The sequence below is a fragment of the Leiobunum rupestre genome, chromosome 5 (genome assembly GCF_980474605.1).
Source record: "Leiobunum rupestre chromosome 5, qqLeiRupe1.1.hap1, whole genome shotgun sequence".
Taxonomy (NCBI): Eukaryota; Metazoa; Arthropoda; class Arachnida; order Opiliones; family Sclerosomatidae; genus Leiobunum; species Leiobunum rupestre.
This window is the reverse complement of record NC_143388.1, coordinates 53568942-53592816: the sequence shown is the minus strand read 5'-3', so window position 1 is coordinate 53592816 and position 23875 is coordinate 53568942. Positions and strand designations below refer to the sequence as shown.

Genomic DNA, 23875 nt, shown 5'->3' with positions numbered 1-23875 from the left:
TATAAAAAGTGTATATTTTTTCCAATTGTATCAAATTATCATTAAAATGCATAAGAATCAGAATGTGAACTTAGCGATGAGGGCAAAAGACCATGTAGGCATATCTGGTATATCCTTCAAACACGGAAGTAAAGGGTTATGGTGATAGATTAATTTCAATTCAATACATTAAGATAATGTATGAGGCGTGGTTTTCTTCCGAGATTTTTAAGTCGAGGAGGCTGGTGGCTGCGTATTCTCTGCTAAACGTTTTATTTTTGGTTACATTTTTATACATGCCTAGGCAGTGGGATTGAAATAAACATTAATAACAAAATATATTAAACGCGCGAAACTAAACTGGTACAACAAAGTGTTTTATTCATAGAGAATTATAAATAGATTCGATGAACTCGTCTTTTTGCCGAACCCTAACCCCAATAGTTTAACAACGGGGTTACGAAAATAAACCTTCAAAGACGAGTTCCGAAGATTTACCTAATGTATTTCATTTCAGCTAGACAAACCTCCTTATACGGAAAGAGATTATTGGGGAGGTAAAAGCAGAGGGTCACCATTTCGTTTCGCTCCTGGCGCGTCCACCTGTTATTGCTTATACGATTTTCTTGATGATCATAAATTTTCTTTAGTATCCCTGGAACGGTGCTGAAGAATAGTACACGGCTAGAAAATAAAGGTAGGTCCAATTTTTTCTATATCAGAATTTATAATACTAAATATTTAGGACTACTATTTACGCAGATTGTTTTCTTAATTGGTTTGTACTTAAAAACACTTTTAAAAATAAATAATTTTTAACGGTCAAATGATGTTTTAAAACCAATATCCTGAAAATCACTTCGTGTGATGTCATTCAATAAATGGTTAAGACTGCACATTTTAATCGAAAACTTAAATTTGCAATTCAATATGAAATTGTTTAGAATTTTGTATATTACACTGATTTTCGGTAAGAAGGGAACTTGTTTCCCTCCTGACCAAAATTATAAATATTTTAATATTATATTTAAGAGAATAGATTTTGAAAAAATTATTTATTTAAAAGTCAGGTTGTTTATGTTTTTGCTCTTTTAAAAAATCTTTATCAATTGAGTAATAATGCAAGTGCAGCAATAACGTAACCTTCATTTTTTTATTTAATTTTTTAATCAAATTAGATTTAAGCTAGTTTCCTCTGAATTGCCACTGCCAGCGAGCCCTTTTTTGTGAAACACATTTAAATATAATATTTAAATCAATGATTTTTTTATTAAAGCAATGAAGAAAGTCATTTAAAATCATATATTTTGTAAAAATAAATATTTAAACTGATATTACTACATTCCTTTAATGTCCAGACAATACCTATTTTTCCTAAATTATATTTTATTTAATATTACCATTTAAGAGAGTTGTGTTAATTAAGGGCAAATAATTAAATAATTTAATTTTTTCTAAATTGGCCATTACATTGTTTTGCAAAACATTTTTAAAAAAATTTAATTTTTTTAACAACAGATTTTAAAATAGGAGTATTTAAATTTAATATTTATAAAAATAAACTATATTAAATGCTTTACTTGTGCCGTTAACGCCTTGATTTTCATTTGTAGTATAACTGGTAATCATAACAATTTAACGTTTATCAATGAATAATGAATTCGCCTTTTTTTTTGGTGTAGAGATTAATTTAACTATGTTATCAATGAAAGTGATTTAATAATTTGTGAAACGGTTTTTTGTGAACGTTCGAAGGTGGATCAATGAATTTGAAATAATAGTGACTGAAATGGGTGAAAGCCTGGAATGTACGCATTTCATTTGTCCAAAATAGAAAATGTAATTACTTTTTTAGAACCTGTTACCGACTAAAAATAGCTCAGCCATTTACAAAATGTATTATTACAGAATAGGTCATTTTAAAGTGACCCATCGCGGGAAAGGTGATTGTTTGTATACGTGTTAGCTAAGGGTCATTTCTTTTTTTAAATACTGGAACCATAAACATGTTTTGTACATTATTATAACGCAATAAGCTTTCTTAAAATATGTAATATTTCATAAATTTTTTATTGATGATACTTTTTTAATTAATGGGTTAGTTAATTTTGCTTTATTAATTAAATCTAATCATTTATTTTGTTACCCTCTGAAATAGGGCTTCACATTTCTATCTGTTGAGGTATATTTGTAGTTTATTCCTATACACTGATAACGTCACTGAGAAAACCCGAATTAACTCCTTTCTCTTAACAGATCAGATTAAATCTGTTCGCCTTATTTGAATTTATTGACAGACCTGCTTTATAACTTAAACATCAGTTACAGATTGCAGAACAATATTGTTTTATCTAATTACTAAATGTCAACATTAAGTGAAAGTTTTTAATATTAATATTAAAACCATTACCTAAGTTAAAGCTTTCTAAATAGATTACTTTCTGATCTGATATCTCAGATAAGAAACAGATGAATAAGAAAACAAGGGAATTTTACGATTGCTCTCTGTTTGTTGAGATTTCTTAAAACCAGCTATTTGATATTTCCAGATGGGTTTAAATTGGGTTAATCTGATTTGGATTCTTTCTGAAATGCTTTTTACGTTTTTGGTTGCCAAATTTTAATAATATTATTTGTATATATTTAATTTACTTCCCTTTACAAAGTAATAAGGTTTGATTACTCTTTGTAAGAAATTCTTCGTAAAAATTAATTTTGGATAATAATACAAACATTTTAATGTGATTGCTTCCCTATTGACTAATTGAAAACACCGATAATTTTTGTATAATTTTTTAATGGCAGTTTCTATAAAAAAATTTATAATTGTATAATCCGCGTCAGACCACATTTAAAACCCTGGTTTTAGTTTACTATCCTCATTTGGATGTTTTGTATGGACACACAAAATTTGATACATTTTTTCTAATTGAAGGTTACTTTAGTCAAGATGAAAATTTCACCATCGTGGATGTTCGAAGCCTTGCTGATCCACGTATGTACTTGAACAATGTTTAAATTAAAAGGGGACACTGTTTAACCAGTCATTTGGCTTATGCCCGAAATCCAGAATGTATTAATTTAACAAGCGAGCACCATACTATAGTTTGAGAAATAAACTATTCACTAACTAAACGTTGGCCAACATCGAAATAAGCTAGCATCGCTTCGAAGTTTCATTTTATAAATAGATTTAAAGTAGTTGTAATTCTTTTTTTTTGTAAATCAGGGTGTAAAATATAATAATTTATGAAAAACATAAAAATCAGAACAATACATAAAAACCAAATTTGAAAAAATAATTTACGTATTTAAAGTTAAAATTTAAAATATTACATGTTTAACTGCTTCAAATTAATATAATTTCATTGAAAAGCTTTTCAACACAATATTTTGTGAATTAATTGAATGAAATAATACAATATTTAACGTAACTTGCTAATGTGTCGACGTCTTTGAAAAGTGAAAGTGCCGACCCAAAAGATCCCGAATGATTTATGAACGAACTTAATTTTTTTATCATTTGGATCTTGTGCCCCGCAGAGGGTGAGTTTCTTAATTTACCCGCGATAAGGAAAACCGGAATCTGCGTATAAAAAGCGCGCTGCTACAAAAGGGAGAGGCGACTGGTTTCGGGGAGATCCCAAATTATAGACAGCGGAGTGTCCTTCAGGTCATGAGGGATGCGAAAGGTGAAAATGTAAATTAAACGAATCGCAAATGAACTGTAAATTGAGGCTAATTGATCAGAATGATTAGTTCTATTTTGGGTTTTTAATTTATTTTGAAAACCTCATTTTGCATTGGCCTTTAGATGAAATGGGTCTCTTCCTCATTCGAAATATATTTTATTAGGATGAACTTTTTGTGTCTAGCAACTGGTTTTATAAAATTTTCAGTGGTTTCCAAAAAATTCTCGCTGCAGCTTTCTACCTGAAAAAGGGCTAGCTCTACCTTTTCCCAAAATAGCACTTTCCTTTGTGAATCTTCAAAATTTAATCTCTGGAGCTAAATCCAACGTAGAAGCGGTTTCCCAACGTGAAAATATCATTTGTAAATTCACAAAATTATTTATTAAACAGAATTTGAAAATTTATAATGTATTCTTAAATGTTAATTTATATAGATAGTGTCATTTAAAATGTGAATATTGAAATCGACGTCTGAAACGCTTTTGTTTTAAGCCATATTGTACGCGTGGGCTAAGAACTTATTAAATAACCAAACAATTTTAGGGATTTATCTCCAACAAACCATAAAGCAGCGCCGAAAACGTCAAAAGGCATATGAGGGAATTACTAATACTTAAGCGCTTTGGGCGGTGACAGCTTTACCAGAGGTCAATAAAAGATTACGTTTCTGTCGTGACCTGTCTAAAAGTGCAATTTATCATTTAAAATGGTAAAATTTACTTATAGCGTACACGCGTCTCAATTTAGAACAAGCGTCTCAACCTAGAACAAGCACCGCAACGCTTGTCTCATTAGAAATTTATTATTATTATGCTATTGGTGCTTGAGGTAACCGGTAAAGAGCACTATTATTTGATTTAGATTCGATGTTTCTCTTTATTCAACCTTTTCTGCCAAAGGAACGCGTTTTTAGAGGGACCGAAGTGTTTATCATGTTCTGAATGAAATAGTTTTAGAGGAACCAAAGTGTTTATCATGTCCTGAATGAAATAGTTTTAGAGGGACCAAAGTGTTTACCATGTTCTGAATTAAATAATTTTAGAGGAACCAAAGTGTTTATCATGTCCTGAATGAAATAGTTTTAGAGGGACCAAAGTGTTTACCATGTCTGGAATTAAATAGTTTTAGAGGGACCGAAGTGTTTATCATGTCCAGAATCAAATAGTTTAGAGGGACCAAAGTGTCTATCATGTCCAGAATGAAATAGTTTAGAGGGATCGAAGTGTTTATCATGTCCTGAATGAAATAGTTTTAGAGGGATCAAAGTGTTTATCATGTCCGGAATGAAATAGCTTAAGAGGGACCAAAGTGTTTATCATATCCTGAATGAAATAGTTTATTTGTTTAATTTAGCCGGTCTTTTATCCCAGTAACCTATGCTCTGATAGAATTTATTTTACTTTATTGAAAGTTGTGGCTCTTTTCAACTTTTTCATGTGGTTAAAAATTTATGAAACTTGGGCAGAATTTGTGCCAGCAGCCCTCACACATCGGGTTTGGGTTAAAGGGTTTTGCATTTCGGCGAACTATAATTAAATGTGCCCATTAACCTCGGGCTTTAGTCCAGGCTATATGTTTTTTTCTGGGCAACCTGCATTTCTGAAGCCATGACCGGCATGTTTTAAAATAACGTTAACTCTAAAAGTTTACTTGTTTATGGATTTGATATAAATTTGCTTAAATTTTGAATGATTCTAAGTTAAAAGGGCAATTTAATTTTTCTGCCTTAAAGTCAAAGTTTTTAGCTTTTAAACATTTTGTTTTATATTTTATCTTTTTAGGTGGTTGTAATTAGGACCGTGGTAGAATGCACAGCGCCAATCATAAAAAATTTAGACGCGCAGTGCATCGATTCAGGGATGGTCGTTCGAGTGGAATTCGACATTCCCTTTGATGGTATCATATTCGCCAAGGGATACTTTCAAGACCCTTCTTGCAGGTATCAAAGAAAATTTGTTTAGAGAGATAATTTAAAACGATATTGTATGAAAAAAAATATCGGTCTGACCAATGTTCATTTTTACGTGCGCACTCCTTATAACTAGTATAAAACTATCAAAAGTCAAAATTTCAGCCAGAGATTTGGACCGTAGACCGGTTTTGCCCTTTTGGTGCTCATATCAGTCAATCTAATATACTGCTTACACATAGGGTGAAATACTCAAATATAGGTACTTCTGTATATTTATCGTATAGATCGGTCAAATTTTAATGCTGTATTTGACCAGGTATATTTAACTGGTAATGCGAAATACTATACTTTGATCTTTGCAAAATTATGAAGTAGCTCATTATGAAATTTAAAAATATATAATGCCAACAATATATAATGCCAAGTAATTTTATAAAAACTTTATGGTTATAGTTAGTGTAGGGAGCTGATGCAGTTTAATCCGACCACCAATTTGAAGGCTTAAAAGTCGTAAGATGATTTAAGCCGAAGGTGGTGCCTCGGGTATAAGCCTAATTGATTAGTATTATTAGCTATATTGTACGGGTCTGGACAAACACGCAAACACAAAAAATAGATTTCGAGTAAATAATTTTTCTGGGCAACAATAAAGGATCAGCCATGGCAAATTTTTAAGAATCTTTTGACAATATCCCAATTTGGTATGGAGGATTCGAAAATGTTTGATAATGATATGCCCGAAACCATTCTTTTTTGTTGGTTAACCATTTTAAAACAAACGACCTATAAAACAATGGTGTGCAGTGGCATAACTAAGGTTACAGGGTCTCTTCTAATTCTACCAAGGGAACGTCACTGACGATATGTCAAGGTTAATTTATTATTGCATTATAATATTTCTATAGTTTGAAAATATTTAATTTACGTCTAAGGTCATATTAGTTATTTAGAAAATATTGACCTACTGGCTGCTCAGTTAGAAAAGACCAAAGAAATAATATTTTTCTTTTTGTACTATTTATACAGCCAAATTGTAATCAACCATGTTAAATGAGTTGACGGTCTTGGGGTGTACAGAATGGTGGCGCTTATATTTCACTCCGAAACAAAGTCTAATAGTAGTGATCGCTCCCATGGCTGTGGCAGACCGCACGATCTCTTGGAGCAAAAGGGCTCCATTTCATTTCTGGGTTAATTTGCCTTCTTATTTCATAGCCTGGGAATTATATTCAAAGTAGAAAATTTCGCTTCCAGTTTAGAAAGCTACCAAAAAGTATTGTGTTTTATTTTTAAGCAATTAAAGAGGCACACGGACATTTTACTTTTCAAAGTTTCCCGCCAGACTTCCGGAAATATGTCAGTAAAATTCCCACGATACGATTGACCTACTTGATTTAATCTATTTTTTCTAATAAAAAGGGGCCCTTACCGACATTCTGGGGGAGGCGCCATTACCACTTCGCTCGCACGGGGTCTTCTATAAAAGACTTTCACTGATGTTTAGGTATCGTGGGATTAAATAATACTGGGCTAGCTGCGACGCCACACGGTTTTTTAGTTATGACGTCACCAATCTTTGGAAAAAATAAACAAATGTGACCTTTCCAAATATCAAAACATTAAAACCAAAAGCGATTAAAAAGTAAAGGGACTGAAAAACGTTAATAAAGGATTACCCATAATTCATTCCGTGCTTTTGTTTAATGAAAACCTAAATGAAAAGAGGTCAACAATATTACTGTGTTTACTTTAGCCTTGGCCTTTAGTGCCGTTGTTTCTTAACTACGCTTGTTCTATTGTATTTTCAAATTATAGAGAGGTTATTTACCTGGGTGGGGTCCCGGACTCACCCAGTTTAGTTTGGCCCCACCTAAAAATTTCCCAAGAAAGCATATCCGAGCAATAGGTCGATTCTGAAAGTCAGTGGCTAAAAATTTAGTCCCCGCTTTCGCGTGCAGACTTATTTTTAATACGTCAAACCATACGCTCTTCTTCCCTCACGCTTGGGAAGTTTTGTTGTCCAATGCGAGGGTTAAATTTTAACAATATCTTGTCTTTAACAATTAAGGTTTGTCCGACGAAACTCAGGTTCGGCCAGCTATGAATTCTTAGTTCGTTACGACACGTGTGGCTCTCAGCCCAGTTACGGCAACTCCACCTCAGAACCGGGAGGGTACGAGAGCGTCTTGGTGTTTCAAAATGACCCCACTTATCAGGAAATTTGGGACTCTGCTCGAAAAATATCTTGCAGCGTTCAATCGAAGGGCTTAACGAAGACTGTGAAGTTTCCCCCTTTCATGGTGGACATGCTTGAAGTTGTCACGGTAAGTTGCACTTAAATTATGATATTGTCGATCAAAAGAAATTTGGAACATTTATTATTTATAAGGTTGTTAATTTTTTCCTAAAGAATTCCTATAACAAAGATTTCATTCCAACCAATGATATGAGAACGAACGGAATTTTATTTTTTACACCTACCGACATATCTACACTCTTAAAAAAGGGTTTTTAATGGTATATTAAGGGTGTAATGTCTGTAAAAAAACACTCTTTAATGTTAATTTAAACGACCTAAAGGGATTTTTATTGTCCCAAATTAAAAACTTGAAAAGGTGTATAAAGGGTGTTATATTACCCCGAAAATAAGGTGATTGAACACCTGGTAGGGAGTAGCTCCCTTAAGGCAGTAGTTTAATACCCTACATGGAGTATTTTAACACTTTAAAGGGAGTATTGTAGCACCCTTAAGGCAGTAGTTTAGAACCCTTAAGGGGGTAGTGTAACACCCTGAAGGGAGTCGTTTGGTACCCTAAAAGAAATAGTCTTGTACCCTCAAGGGAGTAGATGATAACCCTGAATGGAATAGGTTTATACCACAAACTATATAACAATGGAACCAAAACGGAAGACATAAGCATCCCAAACAGTTTAAATAAACACCCTAGCAGGAAAACTGCTTTTTAAGGTGTAGAATAACATCCTTTATAAACCTGTTAAGGTGTTAAATATGGGACAAGAAAAAACCCTTAAAAGTTTGAAAAAACACCCTTTTTTAAGAGTGTAAATTTGTTGGCGAATCATGTTTTGCAATCGTCAATTTATTGATTTCGCGACCACTGCTGATCGATAAGATATAAATAAATCTATGCATCTTGCCATGTTTTCTACCAGAACGTGCTATTATTAGCCATGCCAGGTGGGGATACGCTTATACGCTTTCTCTACTTGCAAAGTAAGAGGAAAACAAGATATAAAATAAGGGACATATCATTACAAGGACAATCATTTGATCGCATTTTTACAAGGTCTTTTATAATTAAATTTCAAAATTAATTCAGTAATCAGAAATTTAATGCAATAAGATTTTGCAATAAAAATATTAAAAGCAGCTCGTCTGAGCACGAAACGATTCAATGAGAAATAGAAATAGGGATCAACTCCAGGGTCGTGGAAAAATAATTTCCGGGAAAGGATGGCGTTTTGAAACAAAATAGTTTTCAATACTTTTAAAATAACACAAATTTCAGTGGTGGTTATTTAGGGTATATCCAGGCCTACCTTGAAATTGGAATGCCCCCCCCCTTAAACCAACAAAGGAGGCTCAAATATTTAAAATGAGCGAATTTCACTTCTAATATGTACCTAAATTTGGTATAGAGAGCCCCAAAATCCTTTTATCGTATAAAAATAGAAGTCCTTTAGATTTATTGGACCAAATATTCCAGACAACATATCTTACAAAGATAATGAAAAAATACTAGAATAAGTAATTGAACGTCGCTAACAATTTAATTAAATATTTTCTATATCATAAACGATTTTCTTAAGCTTAGTTCAAACATTGGCGAAAATAATAGATTAAATATGGCTTTTAGAGGCTGAAAATATTCTGGGTGTATTTCAGTCTTCATTCAGTCAAGGTTTAATTAGACTTTTCTGTGAATAAAAACTCACCTACTTGCCAAATAAAGAAGCCTCATAACTACTAAATATATTTCGGTAAACAGAAACCATCCGCTTATCAAACGACAATTGATCATCTAAGAGATCTTCTAGCTTTGACCCCTCGGTGGATCTATGTTAACTGAAAAATAATAATTTACCGAAACCTTTGGCTGTTGGCCTAGCTAGTTCATATAAGAAGGGAAAAAGTATTACCAATTTATTTCTGATGTAACCTGCTTTTTGGAGGTTGATGCTATGCCCCGTAGAAACAAAACAGCTGTATCGCTTAAAAGTATTTGATCTTTTTTTCTAGTTTTCTGTCGAGGCTGACAAAGTAGAATGTTGGATGGACATTCAAAGAGGGGTCTTTCCTGAGACGATACCTATCGAAGGAAATGTCAAAATCGGGGAGGACCTAACCATCTTTATTTATATACGAGATCAGGAAAATCTTTTCGACGTGAGAGTTCAAGATTGCTGGGCGTACGATTCGCCGAACTACGACAACCCCAGGAACGCTCCGTTGCAATTGACGGACGAAGAAGGCTGCCCTTTGAAGACCAAACTAATCGACTACTGGAGCCGAGCCGTCTCTTCCGGAACTCAGGAGGCCACGACCCTTCTCGCATACACCACCATCAAAGCCTTTAGATTTCCAGAAGCCTCGGATGTGTACCTAACTTGTAATATAGAGGTCTGCAAGAATAAATGTGAATATCGTTGCCAGGGAGAGTCAAATGAAGTACAATTGCTACCTTACGAACCAACTGTTCCTCTGGATGCTAGAAAACTAGTTAAGACCCCGCCAATTGTTTATTCTGGACCTGGAGATTCGACAGTGGCACACGGTGTTGGAAATAACATACCGGATCCGCAGGCAGGGGCATCCTCTCAACGAGATGAAAATGGCTTAAATGGAGCTAGGCCATCGTATTCACAAACGGAAACTTACTCCCCACGAGACGAAAGTGGTAGTTATGAAGATACAAAACCAGACGTAAGCTTTCCTGAACAAGAACCAGAAGGGGGTTACGGAGGCAAGCCACCTCCTTCACAACCAGAAACAACCTACCCACAAGGTCAAGGAGGTGGTTATGGAGGAAAACCACCACATACAAAACCAATGGGTTAAATCGGTATAGTGTTAAATTGGCTTTTCTATAGATGGTGAATGGGAGATGGGGAACTGTGCCAACCATAAGGGTGACAAAGATAAAAAATTATCAAACAATAAAAATGTTGAATTTCTTTTATTTCCTCTTATCCTGAAGAATAAAGTTATATTTCCAATTATGTTTTACCGTCAGACAATTGGTGTTATTATTTTGGTGTATTATATTTATCCAGTAAGGCAAATAACTAGCTATATTTTGTTAAGACCCCTAGCTTAATTACATTTAACATCTTAATAACACGTTTTATACACCAATATTTCGATATTTTTAAATATATCGCAACATATTTAATACAATTTTTATAAATTCCCAAATAATTTAAAAAGATGGTTTTAAATTAACTGTTGTTGATTAAATGGTCATCTTTATTGCCTAATTGTGTAGAGCTTTGATGGCCAACACGCGGACTGCCGTCATTTAAATTTCGACTTCCCTTCCATTAGGTCTGTAGAGGTTAAATGCGTGTAGTTGCATTTTATTACCAGAAGACTATAATAAGAAAGCCTCTATCTCCCTACGTAAAACTTTTGAAACGTCTTGTTTTCGACACTGAGCAAAGCAGTAATTAACTCGGCCTAGGACTAGTGAATATATTTAGTCTTTGTGGCGAAAAAGTAGTTTGCTCTCCAAACGCGTCGGTTGGAAAATCTGAAACGTAGGTATAGATGATCCTTGGTTTAAAACTTTAAACGCGAAATATTTAATGGATTAAACTTATTAAAACAACTAAATTTACGTGATTTCAAGTAATTTCACAGCTTAATTGTACACCTGAAGTCCCTCGGTATTAATATATGGAGAGGACTATATTTTCTAGACACATAATACCTCTATTTAGAAAACGAGACGTTTCACGATTTTGGGCGAGTTAGAGGCTTCTCTTATCATAGACTTCTAGTATTACGTGTTACTTTATATTTATATTATTATTAAAATAGAGATGATAATAGTCATAATAATAATATATCGTTATTTTATTAAAGACACATTGGTTTGTTTATATTATTGCACAATAATATTGATTTAAACCGATTTTAAGCAAATAAACTAATTATATTTAAATGGTTATATTTAGGTATATTTTATCTCAATTAAGGGGCTGTTCACAAATTACGTAACGCGGTAGGGGGGAGAGGGGGTTTGTGCAAGCGTTACTAATTGTTACGTGGGGGGGGGGGTTCACTAAAATGTTACGTAACACATATTATTTTTAATATCGTAGAATAAAATTTTAATAACTTTCAGAAACAGTCGTAATTACTAAAAACATAAGCATTTTCATTGGTTTACTCACGTTTAAAAGAATTTCATATGACCTTGATCTACAGTTTCGCCTATTTTCCCCCGCTCGGGATGGACAAAAGTGCGAGAACGATTAGTCTGGATCTACCACGTGAATTTTAAAGTTTTAAATTTTTTCCTCAGTTTAGAATGATTTTTCATTGTTAAAAATGGACAAAAGCGCTCTATTTACGTCCCTCATATCTGCTTATGGAAAAGCGTTCCCCGATAAGACACCACAATAAAACCCATGGGTGGGTATAAAGTGTTGCATTTCAAGTTTAAATTACAAACAATAAAATTTAGCACCTGATCTTATTGTACTTTATTACCAGCATATTAGTTGTTACGTACTAAAATAATATAAGGGGGGGGGGTCGATATTTGTTACGTAATTTGAGAAGAGGGGTCTTTCCATTTGTTACTTTTTGTTACGATAGTAATAACAAGTCGGCCCAGGCCGTAATATTAGTTCCACATCGGCGTATTCGGGTGGGCAAACCCATACACCCTTAGTAGACACAGGTGTGTCAGAATTTATAGCCTGGTGTACCTAGTAACAGAGACCATACCACCGGAGGCCTATCATCATAGTGCCCTACGCCAGCGTCCCCCTAGCCCGGACAGGTGACAAATCCAGCATGGGTAGCAGAACCCCACTACTGATGGTCGCACCTTTGACGCAAGCCACTCAACCCAGCAAAAGGTGCAGCAATGGGTGAACTAATCCCCACTTCGCACACAGCAGTGGGATTCAGAATAGATGCTATAGTAACTCCAGCCGACACCCTACCTATGAAGGTAAGGAGCCAAACCCTTTGGAAAGAGCTCCTAAAGGGGAACGACGAGCACACAGCAGCCCAAGTAACCCGGCACAGCTGGCATCGGAGATCCCGGTGGGCTCCAAAAGGCTGGGAAACAGGACCGCCGTGCCCGCATATGGAGGCTCGCAGCCCCACAGCAGGCTACCCAATCCGCCGAGGCGGCCAGTTTGCCTGGACCCTCTCCGTTAGCCTGAACCGAAGTTCAGTATCCAGCCCAAACCTGACCGAAGTCGGAGGTGGAGATAGGACCATTTGATCAGAGCTAACATCTCCCAGTGCGCCACCGCCCTTATGGGTTACAAGAGCCGAACCCCGACTCCCCGGTAAAGCCACCAGTTATTGCACACTCTAACCCATTTAGGGCCAGTAGACACAGGTAGGCAAACTATTACTAAAGCTGCTGAGGCCATGTGATTTCCAATCGTTTGATATATAATTTACCATCCTTTGTTAAAGAGTGGCCACCGCCCACCCTGTTGAGGCCATGTGATTTCCTATCGTTTTCGTTAGATAGACGGAAAGTATCAAAGGTGAAATAGGTAAGCAAAACACGACGAACATAATTCTTTTAAATTATTGAAATTTGTGGAAATATGATATAAAGAAATTCCTAAACTGGGATTAAAATGGGTTTATTTTAGGAAATTTATATCAAACAATTGGGTAGTTAAGGCACCAAAAGTCATGTAAATTCGCTAATTCATAAAAATTACCCATGAATTTATTAACTTTTCGATCACTTTCCCTTTAAGGGGGTTGGTCGGAGGGGGCAAAAATTAACGGAAATGCGTGCGCGTCAAAGAGTTCTATCGAATGAGACCGACTTTTTTTCGGTCACTCTCCCTTTAAGGGGGTTGGTCGGAGGGGGCAAAAATTAACGGCACTGCGTGCGCGTCAAAGAGTTCTATCGAATGAGACCAACTTTTTTTCGGTCACTCTCCCTTTAAGGGGGTTGTTCGAAGGGGGCGGAAATTAACGGCACTGCGTGCGCGTCAAAGAGTTCTATCGAATGAGACCAACTTTTTTTCAGTCACTCTCCCTTTAAGGGGGTTGTTCGAAGGGGGCGGAAATTAACGGCACTGCGTGCGCGTCAAAGAGTTCTATCAAATGAGACCAAATCTCTGGACCATCAATACAAACTATACAAGTTTGCCAAGAAGGCGATAAAGTTATTTCGTGCCACACATAAACGACTTCGATAAGAAAGTGCCACACTTATTACTTCTGACCATACACGGTTTCGATAGCCTAGGTCACGTGTGACGCATCACGCATCAAATAAAATATCACATCGGGTTTGATGATTTCGCCCGCGAGAGAGCGTTCGGGGCAGGTATTTTTAATGATTCTAGCTCTGCTGAACATCCTTAGTTTTTTAATCCATGTTTCACCTAAGAAGAATCTATTTCCGTTTGATTCATCCATGATAGATCCTTCTTAGGTGAAAGTTAAACATGGATCTATTACCTGCAGCTTTAGCCTGTGCAAGTTTTTATCATATAACGATTCTGGTTTTTTCGTGGAGTAAACAGAAAACACGATAAAGAAAATCTCTACGCCCAGGAACTAGGAAGGCGTGACCTGGTTGGTAGAGGCGTCGGTTTTTGGAGATTACGCGGCTCGCAGCTATCTACGTTCGAGTCGCGGTGAGGCCAATGAATTAAATTAAAAAATATTTTTTGCAGCTCCATCTACGGTGTCGTTGCTTTCCACGCCAAACAAACAAACAACACACAACACTTAACGACATTCCGTCCATAGCAATAGTCCCACTTTGATATATATATCTCGATGTGGAACTAAAAACGAAGGAATGCGGGCTTGTTTTGAAGCCCAGGACGTTCTCTTTCCAAAAATGTCATTGTCGAAACAAATTTCCAAGCCTAAGTGTATTAACTTTGAGTCCGAAACTGACCTTTTTCGCTCCCTAAAATCCTGAAATTTTCGGCGAATTTATCTACTCCGTAGCACGAGCAATTTGGGGCAAATCAAAGCTGTAGTTTTATTCCTAAAATAGAAGGAACTGAAGTGGAGGGATTCTGTTTACTTGTAGAAGTTTTCAAACCAGAGGTTTTTAATCATAATATTAGGCTTATTATCGAAATAAAAAAAATTACGCGCGCGCTACGCGGCGTGCGCGACCCGACGTTTTAAGGCGGATGCACACATAGCCTCCGCACGCGAAATTTCGCTAGCAAATCGCGTCGCGTCGCGTGACTTAAATAGAATGGAAGTCATGGCGCATGGGCGCGTGCGCGAAAATTCGCAGGCGAAATCGCTTGCGAACCATATGTGTGTTTGGGCCTTTAAGGTGAATTTACATGGAGCCTTCGGTTTCATATCGTTTTTCTACTACGTAGGCTTGTGTATGCCTATTTCAATTACTACTGCGTGGGACTTTTTCCTGGGTGTTATATCAACCTGCTTTTAATCCCAGATGTAAAGAAATGTATTACAGACAATTAGCCAATGATACGCTTCGCATTTTCTGACGTCATGGGTGCCGAGAAGAATTTTAGAAGTCTGGAAATTCGCCGAAAAACTCGATTTCCACCATTTCGACTTCTTTTTATAATAATTCAAAGACCACTTAACCGATTTTGATGAAATTTTCTGTACTTGCTTTAAAATGTTTGCTCTTTCTAATGAATCATTAATTAGCCATAGCTAAAATTTCGTGCAACCAACACTTTAACCTTTTCAGTTTACATAGAGCCAAACACGAAAACCTAATAAACTGCTGGATATTCGTCTGCTAAGCAGACGCTTTAATTTTTATAATGGGAAATCGTCTGCTACGTGGCTCTATGTAAACTGAAAAGGTTAATTATATACCTGTTAACACTTTCGAAACCTTTGACCAGCCGTTAGAGGCGCCACTAGTAGCTCTGCTGAAGCGCGGGGAAAATTATGACCAGCGTCTGCTATTGCATGCAATGTTGACCCTCCTTGGCATTTATCCCAAAATCTTGGGAATATTTTAACACCTGGGCATTTTACCTAGGTTTTTTTTTGTCATAGGAACTTTTATTCTCCCTGGGATTTCTTTGCGAAAAGGTTTTTTTTTTAAATTTTAATTAAAAAGACAAAAAAGGGGGTCTACGTATCTGAAGAATAGCGCACACAGTTACGTGGTTTTCGGTATTAGGCAGCGTGAAACCTTTATAAGGAATGTCATCGTTGTTGATAGGTGGCGCTGAACTCTGTCGACTGTAACTTCCAACCAATTTAAGTTAAGCTTCTACGTCGCACGAACAGCGTTGGCAATGTTTCGTCCAAAATAAACTAAGTTTAAAAGTAAAACTATCAATCGATCTCTGACCCTTGAACTCGCCAATCTAAGTACAGGGACGAGGTTAGATCATTTTTCTGACGCTAAGGTTTCCGTATTTTCGAAAGTGGACGCTTTCAATGCATAAAGGTCAGTGACAACAACTTTTGATTTTTTTTTATAATTAACGTTTTTAATTTAAATTTCTTTTTTAATGAACAAAGTATAAAATGACACAAAAAATAAGACGAATTTAAAAAAAATAAATGTGGATATTTTAAAGTGATTAACGTAAAAACCCTAATTTCATTTATATTATTACCGCAATGAGGCTCTAGAAATGTTTTTAGATAAAAGGGGGCGCTGCAAGGACTTAACAGCCTTGAATTTATTACGCCGCACGAGACAGCACCAACAAAATAAAACCGCGCGCCAAAAAAAGCGCTCGCGCTGTCTCGTGCGGCGTATTAAATCACGGCCAACTTAGATTCAGTGCTACTCGCAAGACCCCGCAGCTTTATTTTGCTCCCATATTAACGAGCGTATGTTGAGGAAAAGCCGATTTATGCAGGAAAACATTTTCGTAGAGTACCACTTTTAGGATAATGTTTCGTTATCTTCGTGATTTTTGTCAGCGTTGAGATTTTAATATGATTTGAAATAAGGTTTTAGCTTTATTTTAAGCCTATGAATGTCATTTTACGATATTTGCTTCGCTCAAAATCTTCTTTTAAAATCGACCAAAAGTTTAAGGCGAGACATTCAATTCAATTCAATTCAATTCAAATTATTTAATTATCTTTAGATAGTTTTGTACAAATTCGAGGGCCAAGTCATCTTGCGACTTATAGCCCTCTTTTTTAGATAGGAGTAAATAGTTTAACCATTTGTAAATAAACAAAACAACAAAAAAATTAAACAATAAAATTAAACAATTAAACTAGTCAAAATTTAAAACGTAGTTTTTTATGGTTTTTTCACTGATTGTATAGATATCAGATTTGTAAATGACTTAAAAATTTCATTGTATAATTTAACCCCGGAATAAAAAATCGAGGTAATTTTTTTAGTTGTACGACAATTAGGAATTCCTAAAATATGTTCAAATCTAGTTGTGGTTTTAAGATTACTGAGATTAAATATACTACTTGTGCCAAATTTTAAATTTTTATATATAAATATTAAACTTGAAGATTTGTAAATTTGGTTAATATTTAATAATTGGCTTTTTTGATAAAGCGGCTTGGATGAATACCTCCAATCAACATCATATATATTCCTAAGAGCTCGTTTCTGCAATGCATTTAATCTTTTAACATAATTATTACACGTGTTACCCCACGTTACAATTCCATATGTAACATAAGGATAAAAAAAACTGTAGTATAACTTGAATAAGATATTTCTTGGAAAAAATTCTTTACATTTGCGGATTAGATATGTTGCACAAGTTAATTTTTTGCAGATGTAATTTATATGTTCGTTCCAATTTAGTTGGTGATCGAATATTATACCTAGATATTTGTATTCATATACCCTATTAATTTTTCTACCTTCTATACAGATATTACATAAAGAATTATTTATTTTTTTACCACGATTTGCAAATATTATGTATTCTGTTTTTTTGAAATTTAATTTAAGGCCGTTGTTTTCTAGCCATTTATTTATTTTTTTAAGATATTGATTAGCTGTTTTTATAAGTGAATCTAAATTGATATTTTCAAGTAAGAGAATAGTGTCATCTGCATACAGAGTTAACGAGTCTGCAATAATAGTTGTGATATCATTCGAAGTTTCATTTAAATTCGAAGTTTCATTTAAATCAAGGAATACTAGTTGTGATATCGTTTATATATATGTTAAATAGTATAGGTGATAATATCGATCCCTGTGGGACACCAATTGATATATTATTTGCTTTTGATACTGTCTGATTTAGTTCAGTGATACATTTTCTATCGAAAATAATAAGCCTCGACGTCATTTGTTTGCATGTTTCAATAGGCCGATAAAAATATTATCCTACGAGGAGACTTCCCATCAGTACTTCCCCAGCGTTAACCTGCGAAAAAGAGGATTTCTCTGATTGGTCGGAATTTACGGCCAACTTCGACGATTCTTTTTGCAGTCTAACGAATTCGCAATTCGCGAATCGGCAAGTTTGAAGCGATGGATTCTCCAAAGAAAAGGTTTGTTAATGTTTTTGATAAATGTAAATTAAATAACATTTAAATAAAACAGCAAACAGATCCTCCAATTCCAATTAGACGATTCATTTTATATTTTTAACTTATAATTGACGTGTTCATCATAAGAAACGTTCGCGTAAGGCAACGATTCTTGCTAAGGCTTATGTTTCCCACAGACGAAATTTGTGTTTAACGTTTTTTATAGTTTTGATATCTGTACATAGATGGCGCTGCTGTTGAACATACGTCACAGACTGACTTCACCTACGTACCCCCTTTCCGAAATCCTCTAGTAGTTAGGGAAAGAGAACAACTTATGCGAAATATTTTTATCGGCCTATTAACAGGCGCGCAAGATGACGCCGAGGCTTATTTCTTCTGGCTTTTCTTTAGGACGTTCTCGTAAGGGGCTGTCCATAAAATTGCATTAACTTTTTAAACGGAATTGTTTAAGAGGATATAACCTGCAACGAAATCTTTATGAAAGACCCCTTCAATTTTTCAAATAACCATGTACAGTGGCGCCAAACGTTTCTTAAGCCAAAGGCAAGAGCGGCCAGAGCTGCAAACGTTGGTGTTCCACACCACTTCCATGAGGTTATATTCACCGGGACCCATTAAGATTGATGAACTATATAGAACTCAATATGTTGCTTTTAATTTCATGTTTGTAATAATATTTTAAGATATTTTCATTATACTTTGTTAATTAAGCTTGTTTAAAATTACAGGTATTAAATTACGTCTACTTAGAGAAAATACACCTTTTTAATATATCGGCTTTAAAATAATATACCAATAGGTCTGAATGTGTGTTTCAATAATATTTTAATTGGGTAGTTAAATGTATAGGTGGTTATAGACTTCTACAAGTTGGATTTCTTCACCCTTTTTCCATAAATCAGTCTATGACTATTTTTCGAGGGGTTAACCACTTTTGAAATCAGGTGTACAAATCAGCAGTGAAATCACTGCAATCACTTCAAATCAGTAGCTTTCATAACGTTAAATCAAAAGTGAAATCACGTGAAATCTGAAATCAGGTGTACAAAATTTTGCAACAGTGAATCTAGAGTTTTACTAAATACTTGAGAAATATAAATTTGATAGCCGGTATTCATATTTTTCAACTAGATCCTCGTCATAAATCTAAATTACACATCTTATTTCAGATCGATTAAGAATTTCGATTGTACATTAAATTTTTGTACTTTCCCTTGGAACAATTTTGGAAAATACTTCAAACACTGCGCCACTCATAAAAATCTTCGCTATCACAAATTTTCTCGCGGTTTGTCAACTTCTGGCAATGTTTTTTCAACATTTGGTTCGTACTAAACTATCTATAAAATTTTTCTTAGGTCAAAGCTTGGATTAACAATAGTAGTGCCTACCTGGATATATCACTCTATCGCTCCGCGTGCATTTGCTAAGTGTTTCCACACGGGCGACTTTATTTTTCCTTTTTTTTGGAGCGGATAAATTATTTTTCCCGTTTTCGAAAACCGTTTTTCCTGCAATTTTTCCCGCTAAATTCTAACCGATGGCACTTATGTTAAAATCGCGTGCGCCGCAGAATTTTTTTTTCTCCCAAATGACGATTTTCATTCCATATTTAAGTTTAAGGAAGCCACAAATGGTATAATTCTCTTATCGGTTCCTTTTTTTCAGTTTTAATAGATTTTAAACTACTAAACAGCCGCTCTGTTACTGCATTAGAATAAGGCAAGCACAAACATAATCTCACTAGATTTGGAAGCTGGGTGAACATTGGCTCATTGTATTTTTTCGAAAGTAGCCCAATTGGGCTGGAAAAGCGCCCAACTGGCAGCCCTGCTTCGAAATGAATAAATGATATGGCCCGTAAGTTCGTAATGGCAAGGATACGGGTACCCAAGGATAGGATCCTTGGGGTAACGACCCGGTAACGACCCAGCCGGGCCGTAGCAGACGATTCTAATTAGAACAAGAGCTGATTCAAGTACGCAGTGAACAACCTTTCACAGTGAATCTAGCGAGTTCAGAAAAGGTCTAGAAATAAGTACGATAAACAAAAAGGTCTAGAAATAAGCATGCACTATATAATTTTCTCTATCGTTAAAGGGGCTCCAAAGTTCGGTGGCAAAAAAAAAGAAAATTGAGCATGCTTTTCCTTCTCCCCAACCCCTCACTCCGCCTTGGCAGAGGCGGGCAGAGTCAATCGTAAATTTCGCACTTTACTGACTTTACACACATTTTGCCGCCGAACTTTGAAGCCCCTTAAACCATTCCCGCGAAATTTCCCGTTCTGAGTGATTTTCCCCGCTTTATTCCCCTTTTCCCGCTTTCGAATATTTTGTAGCGCTCTTAGTCAGTTTTCCCCGAAAACGGGATTTATTCCCGCAATGTAGAAACACTGAGTGTTTGTTACGGGTTCTGCCTTGTAGAAGGCTAAGTGTTACGAGAGTATCGGAAATTCTCCGTTAACTTCGCAGAAGTGGCGCTGCGGTCGCAAAAGTCATTTGCTGGACAGATTTTTCCAAGTGATATATCCAGGTAGAGGCACTACTTTTGTTAATCCAAGGTCAAAGCATCACCTACGCCAAGCAATAAATTTGTGTTGATGGTTTTATTTTAAACGATCACCTCCCAAGAAAAGACAGTCCCTGCGTAGGCTTTTTTATTTGGAATTTATTTTATGTTAAACATCAATTATCCTAAACGCATATGTGCGCGCACACTTGAAATTTTTCAAAGGTAAGGGTTTCTTAATTAACAAATGATAGAAATTTAAAGCTTATTTATGCCCTCATTTTTCATGTTTCAATAAATCCGCCAAAGTTTTAAAACGCAGAGTTAGGCTTATAGCTTTCTCTCAATTTAAAGTAATAATAATACTCACACTTTTATATAAGAGCATCGATATTTTAAAATAATTGATAATTTTATAATAGTTTTGAATCAATGAAAGATATCGTTAAAATTTGGTTTCAATAAATACTAAATATTTATTTTCTCGATAGAGCTTACGATGTTGTACAAAATAATTCGTTAAACTAGCTTATTACATAGCCTTTTGGTATTATACTTCAAATTTACTTATTTTTTTTACAGATGCGCTGCTGAGTTAATCCAAAAGGGATCGACAAAGTGTGCTCTAAAGTTTATGGACTTATAACAAAACTTTCGAAGTCTGACTGGACAAATTCGTTTAAAAACTTGAATAAATAAATTTTGCAAAAGATATGATTTCCTATATTATAAACAGTTTCGGAAATTCTTTTTTGACATAATTATATTCAATGACAAGAGTATTAAAATCAGTTGAGTAAATAATAAGTTTTGTTCTTTTTTATAAAACTTTCAGAAAACTTTATGATATAAAATTTCATCCAGCTGAATTTTTATCACAATTACCATAAATAATAAATTTTCTTTTATATTTAGGACAATTTTGTACGGTGAATATTCTATTAACGAATAATCAAATTTACTTGGCATGGAAATACTAATGTAAAGAGGTTTGCAAAAATTATATTAATTAAACAGTTTATCAGAACACAATTTATAAAGCCTAAATGTTATTAATATAATTTGTCAGTGTAAATTTAACCATAATACCGTAGCGTACATATTACGCGTGGAACTGTAACAATTATTTTCTTGAAACATTATTTTTTCTTGTCCTCTGGTAAAAATTACTTCAAGATAGTTTAAATTTTAATAAATGGTAATTGATAAATTTTACCATCGAATTTTATATTTTACATTATCTAGATTGCTATATTAACAGGATTTAAAATTAAAATTACAAGCTAGTTCTTGTTAAATCGACAAATATATTGTCAGTAAAATATACACTTACGAATTTTCAATTTCAGATACTATCATAACTTGTAAAATTTACGCGACCTTCTTGGCTTAACCTGTTTCCTGTAAATTTAACATGATATTTTTCCTCATTGTAGAATTAACAAGATAGCACAGCCACAATAGAAGCCTCTTCCTCGTAGCACTCTTGATTTTACTCCTTTGATTAAAAACCGCGGCTCAACACTGGCATAGGTAGATAGAGAGAACTTATACCAATCGAATGACGCCTCAATTAAATTTATATCGAGTGCGGTTGAAGATAATTCGTCAATTCCCGGGGACCTATACGGAGCTATAGATTCCACTTATTTAGAATTTTAGAATTTGACTCTTGATCTGAAAGGATTGGCCACCCCAGGTATAAAGAGTTGTAATTTAAGGGAATATATCCCCAACGTATTTATGGAAGACCCCTAACAATTTACTTCAGAATAAACTTTCTATAGCGACGGAAATATCTAAAGTCACATAATTCTAAACCACACCAAATACCCGCGCTTCTACTCCAGGGACGATATTTAAGATTTTTCAGGAGGGGATAGAACTAAAATGCCCGGGGGGCTGGCAAAACAGGTTTTTTTTTTAAAGAAAAACAAACTCGTCAAATTTAATATTTTTTTTGATTTTTAATCGATTTAGATATTGCATAATCACACTAATAACATTCAAGCCAAAACAATCAATAGAGTATTATCACCTCGTAGCTTTGGCCATGGCCGCCATTTTAGGCGCGTTTTTTTCTCTATAGGAAAAAGCATGGGTGACGTTGCGTGATGTAGCACTGACACTACTATATACAGGATATTAAACTTTTCGAGTATTGATCTATCGATTACGAATTATCTTAAATTTGCAACAAATTCATAATGCTAATAAAATACAGTTGACCGTCCACGACTTAGCAGAGAGTCGAATGGAATTTTCTTTAGTTTTATTCTCTATTTTGAACAGTTTCCAATTAAAATCTAATGCCTCTTGCGAATTAAACTAAAAGTGAACTTCATTTTTAATCTTATCTTAAAATATAATAGCACAAAGTCTGCTATAAAAAGGAATGTTTTACCGCTGTATCTACATTTCAATTTCTCAAATTCGAGCCCAGTTTAGTCTCGTGAACAATATCATTGTGATGTTTTGCGCCATCTATACGGTTACTTAAAGCAAATTATAAGATACTATATAAACATTATTATTTTAAAGCACAAATATTTTATGTTTGTTTAATTATTTCTTCAAAAATCCATTTATATAAAAAAATTAAATATGAAATCTAGTAAAATTAAGACACGCAATAGATGGCGCTTCGTAAAGAACAGATTTAGTTATTCTAAAGTTTGGCGCTAAAAATCACAGTTCACTAGCGGTCGATAGAAGGCGTGACTCTCTGTGTACTCCCATTCGCTGTCACTTTCACCTGGGAGGACGTCCTCCCAGCTTTCACGAGCTAAACGCTGAAACCCGTTTCAATTTAGAGCTGGCCGGTCTCATTATTTAACTGTTTAATTCAATAAAGAGGTTTTTGACTATATTTGCCTTTCTGTTTGGGCTTAGTCATTATTCATCCAAGCTTATAAACAAATATTATTACATATTTATTTATACCAACAATATATTTTTTATACTTAGGGTTCATAACTATGTTTGGACGATCTTTAGCTTTGCTCGTAATCCACCTCACGTTTCTATTATATGATTGAATATCCTGCGTATATTATCTCACTAAAAATATACGCCTCCATGAATAATATA

General features: G+C 34.8%; 1 protein-coding gene across 2 annotated transcripts; it reads left to right on the top strand.

Annotated features, from left to right (window-relative positions):
* Positions 1-540: 540 nt before the first annotated feature.
* LOC149945292 (cuticlin-4-like) lies at positions 541-10712 on the top strand. Of its 2 annotated transcripts, XM_090175698.1 has the most exons (5): positions 541-676; positions 2915-2974; positions 5453-5610; positions 7652-7907; positions 9845-10712. In XM_090175698.1, exons 2-5 carry the CDS (start codon positions 2930-2932, stop codon positions 10661-10663), a joined length of 1278 nt encoding a protein of 425 aa, XP_090031824.1. In that variant the 5' UTR covers positions 541-676; positions 2915-2929; the 3' UTR covers positions 10664-10712. The 2 variants fall into 2 exon arrangements, with proteins under 2 accessions (XP_090031824.1, XP_090031823.1); XM_090175697.1 differs by lacking the exon at positions 541-676 and having other exon boundaries at positions 2900-2974.
* Positions 10713-23875: the final 13163 nt, after the last annotated feature.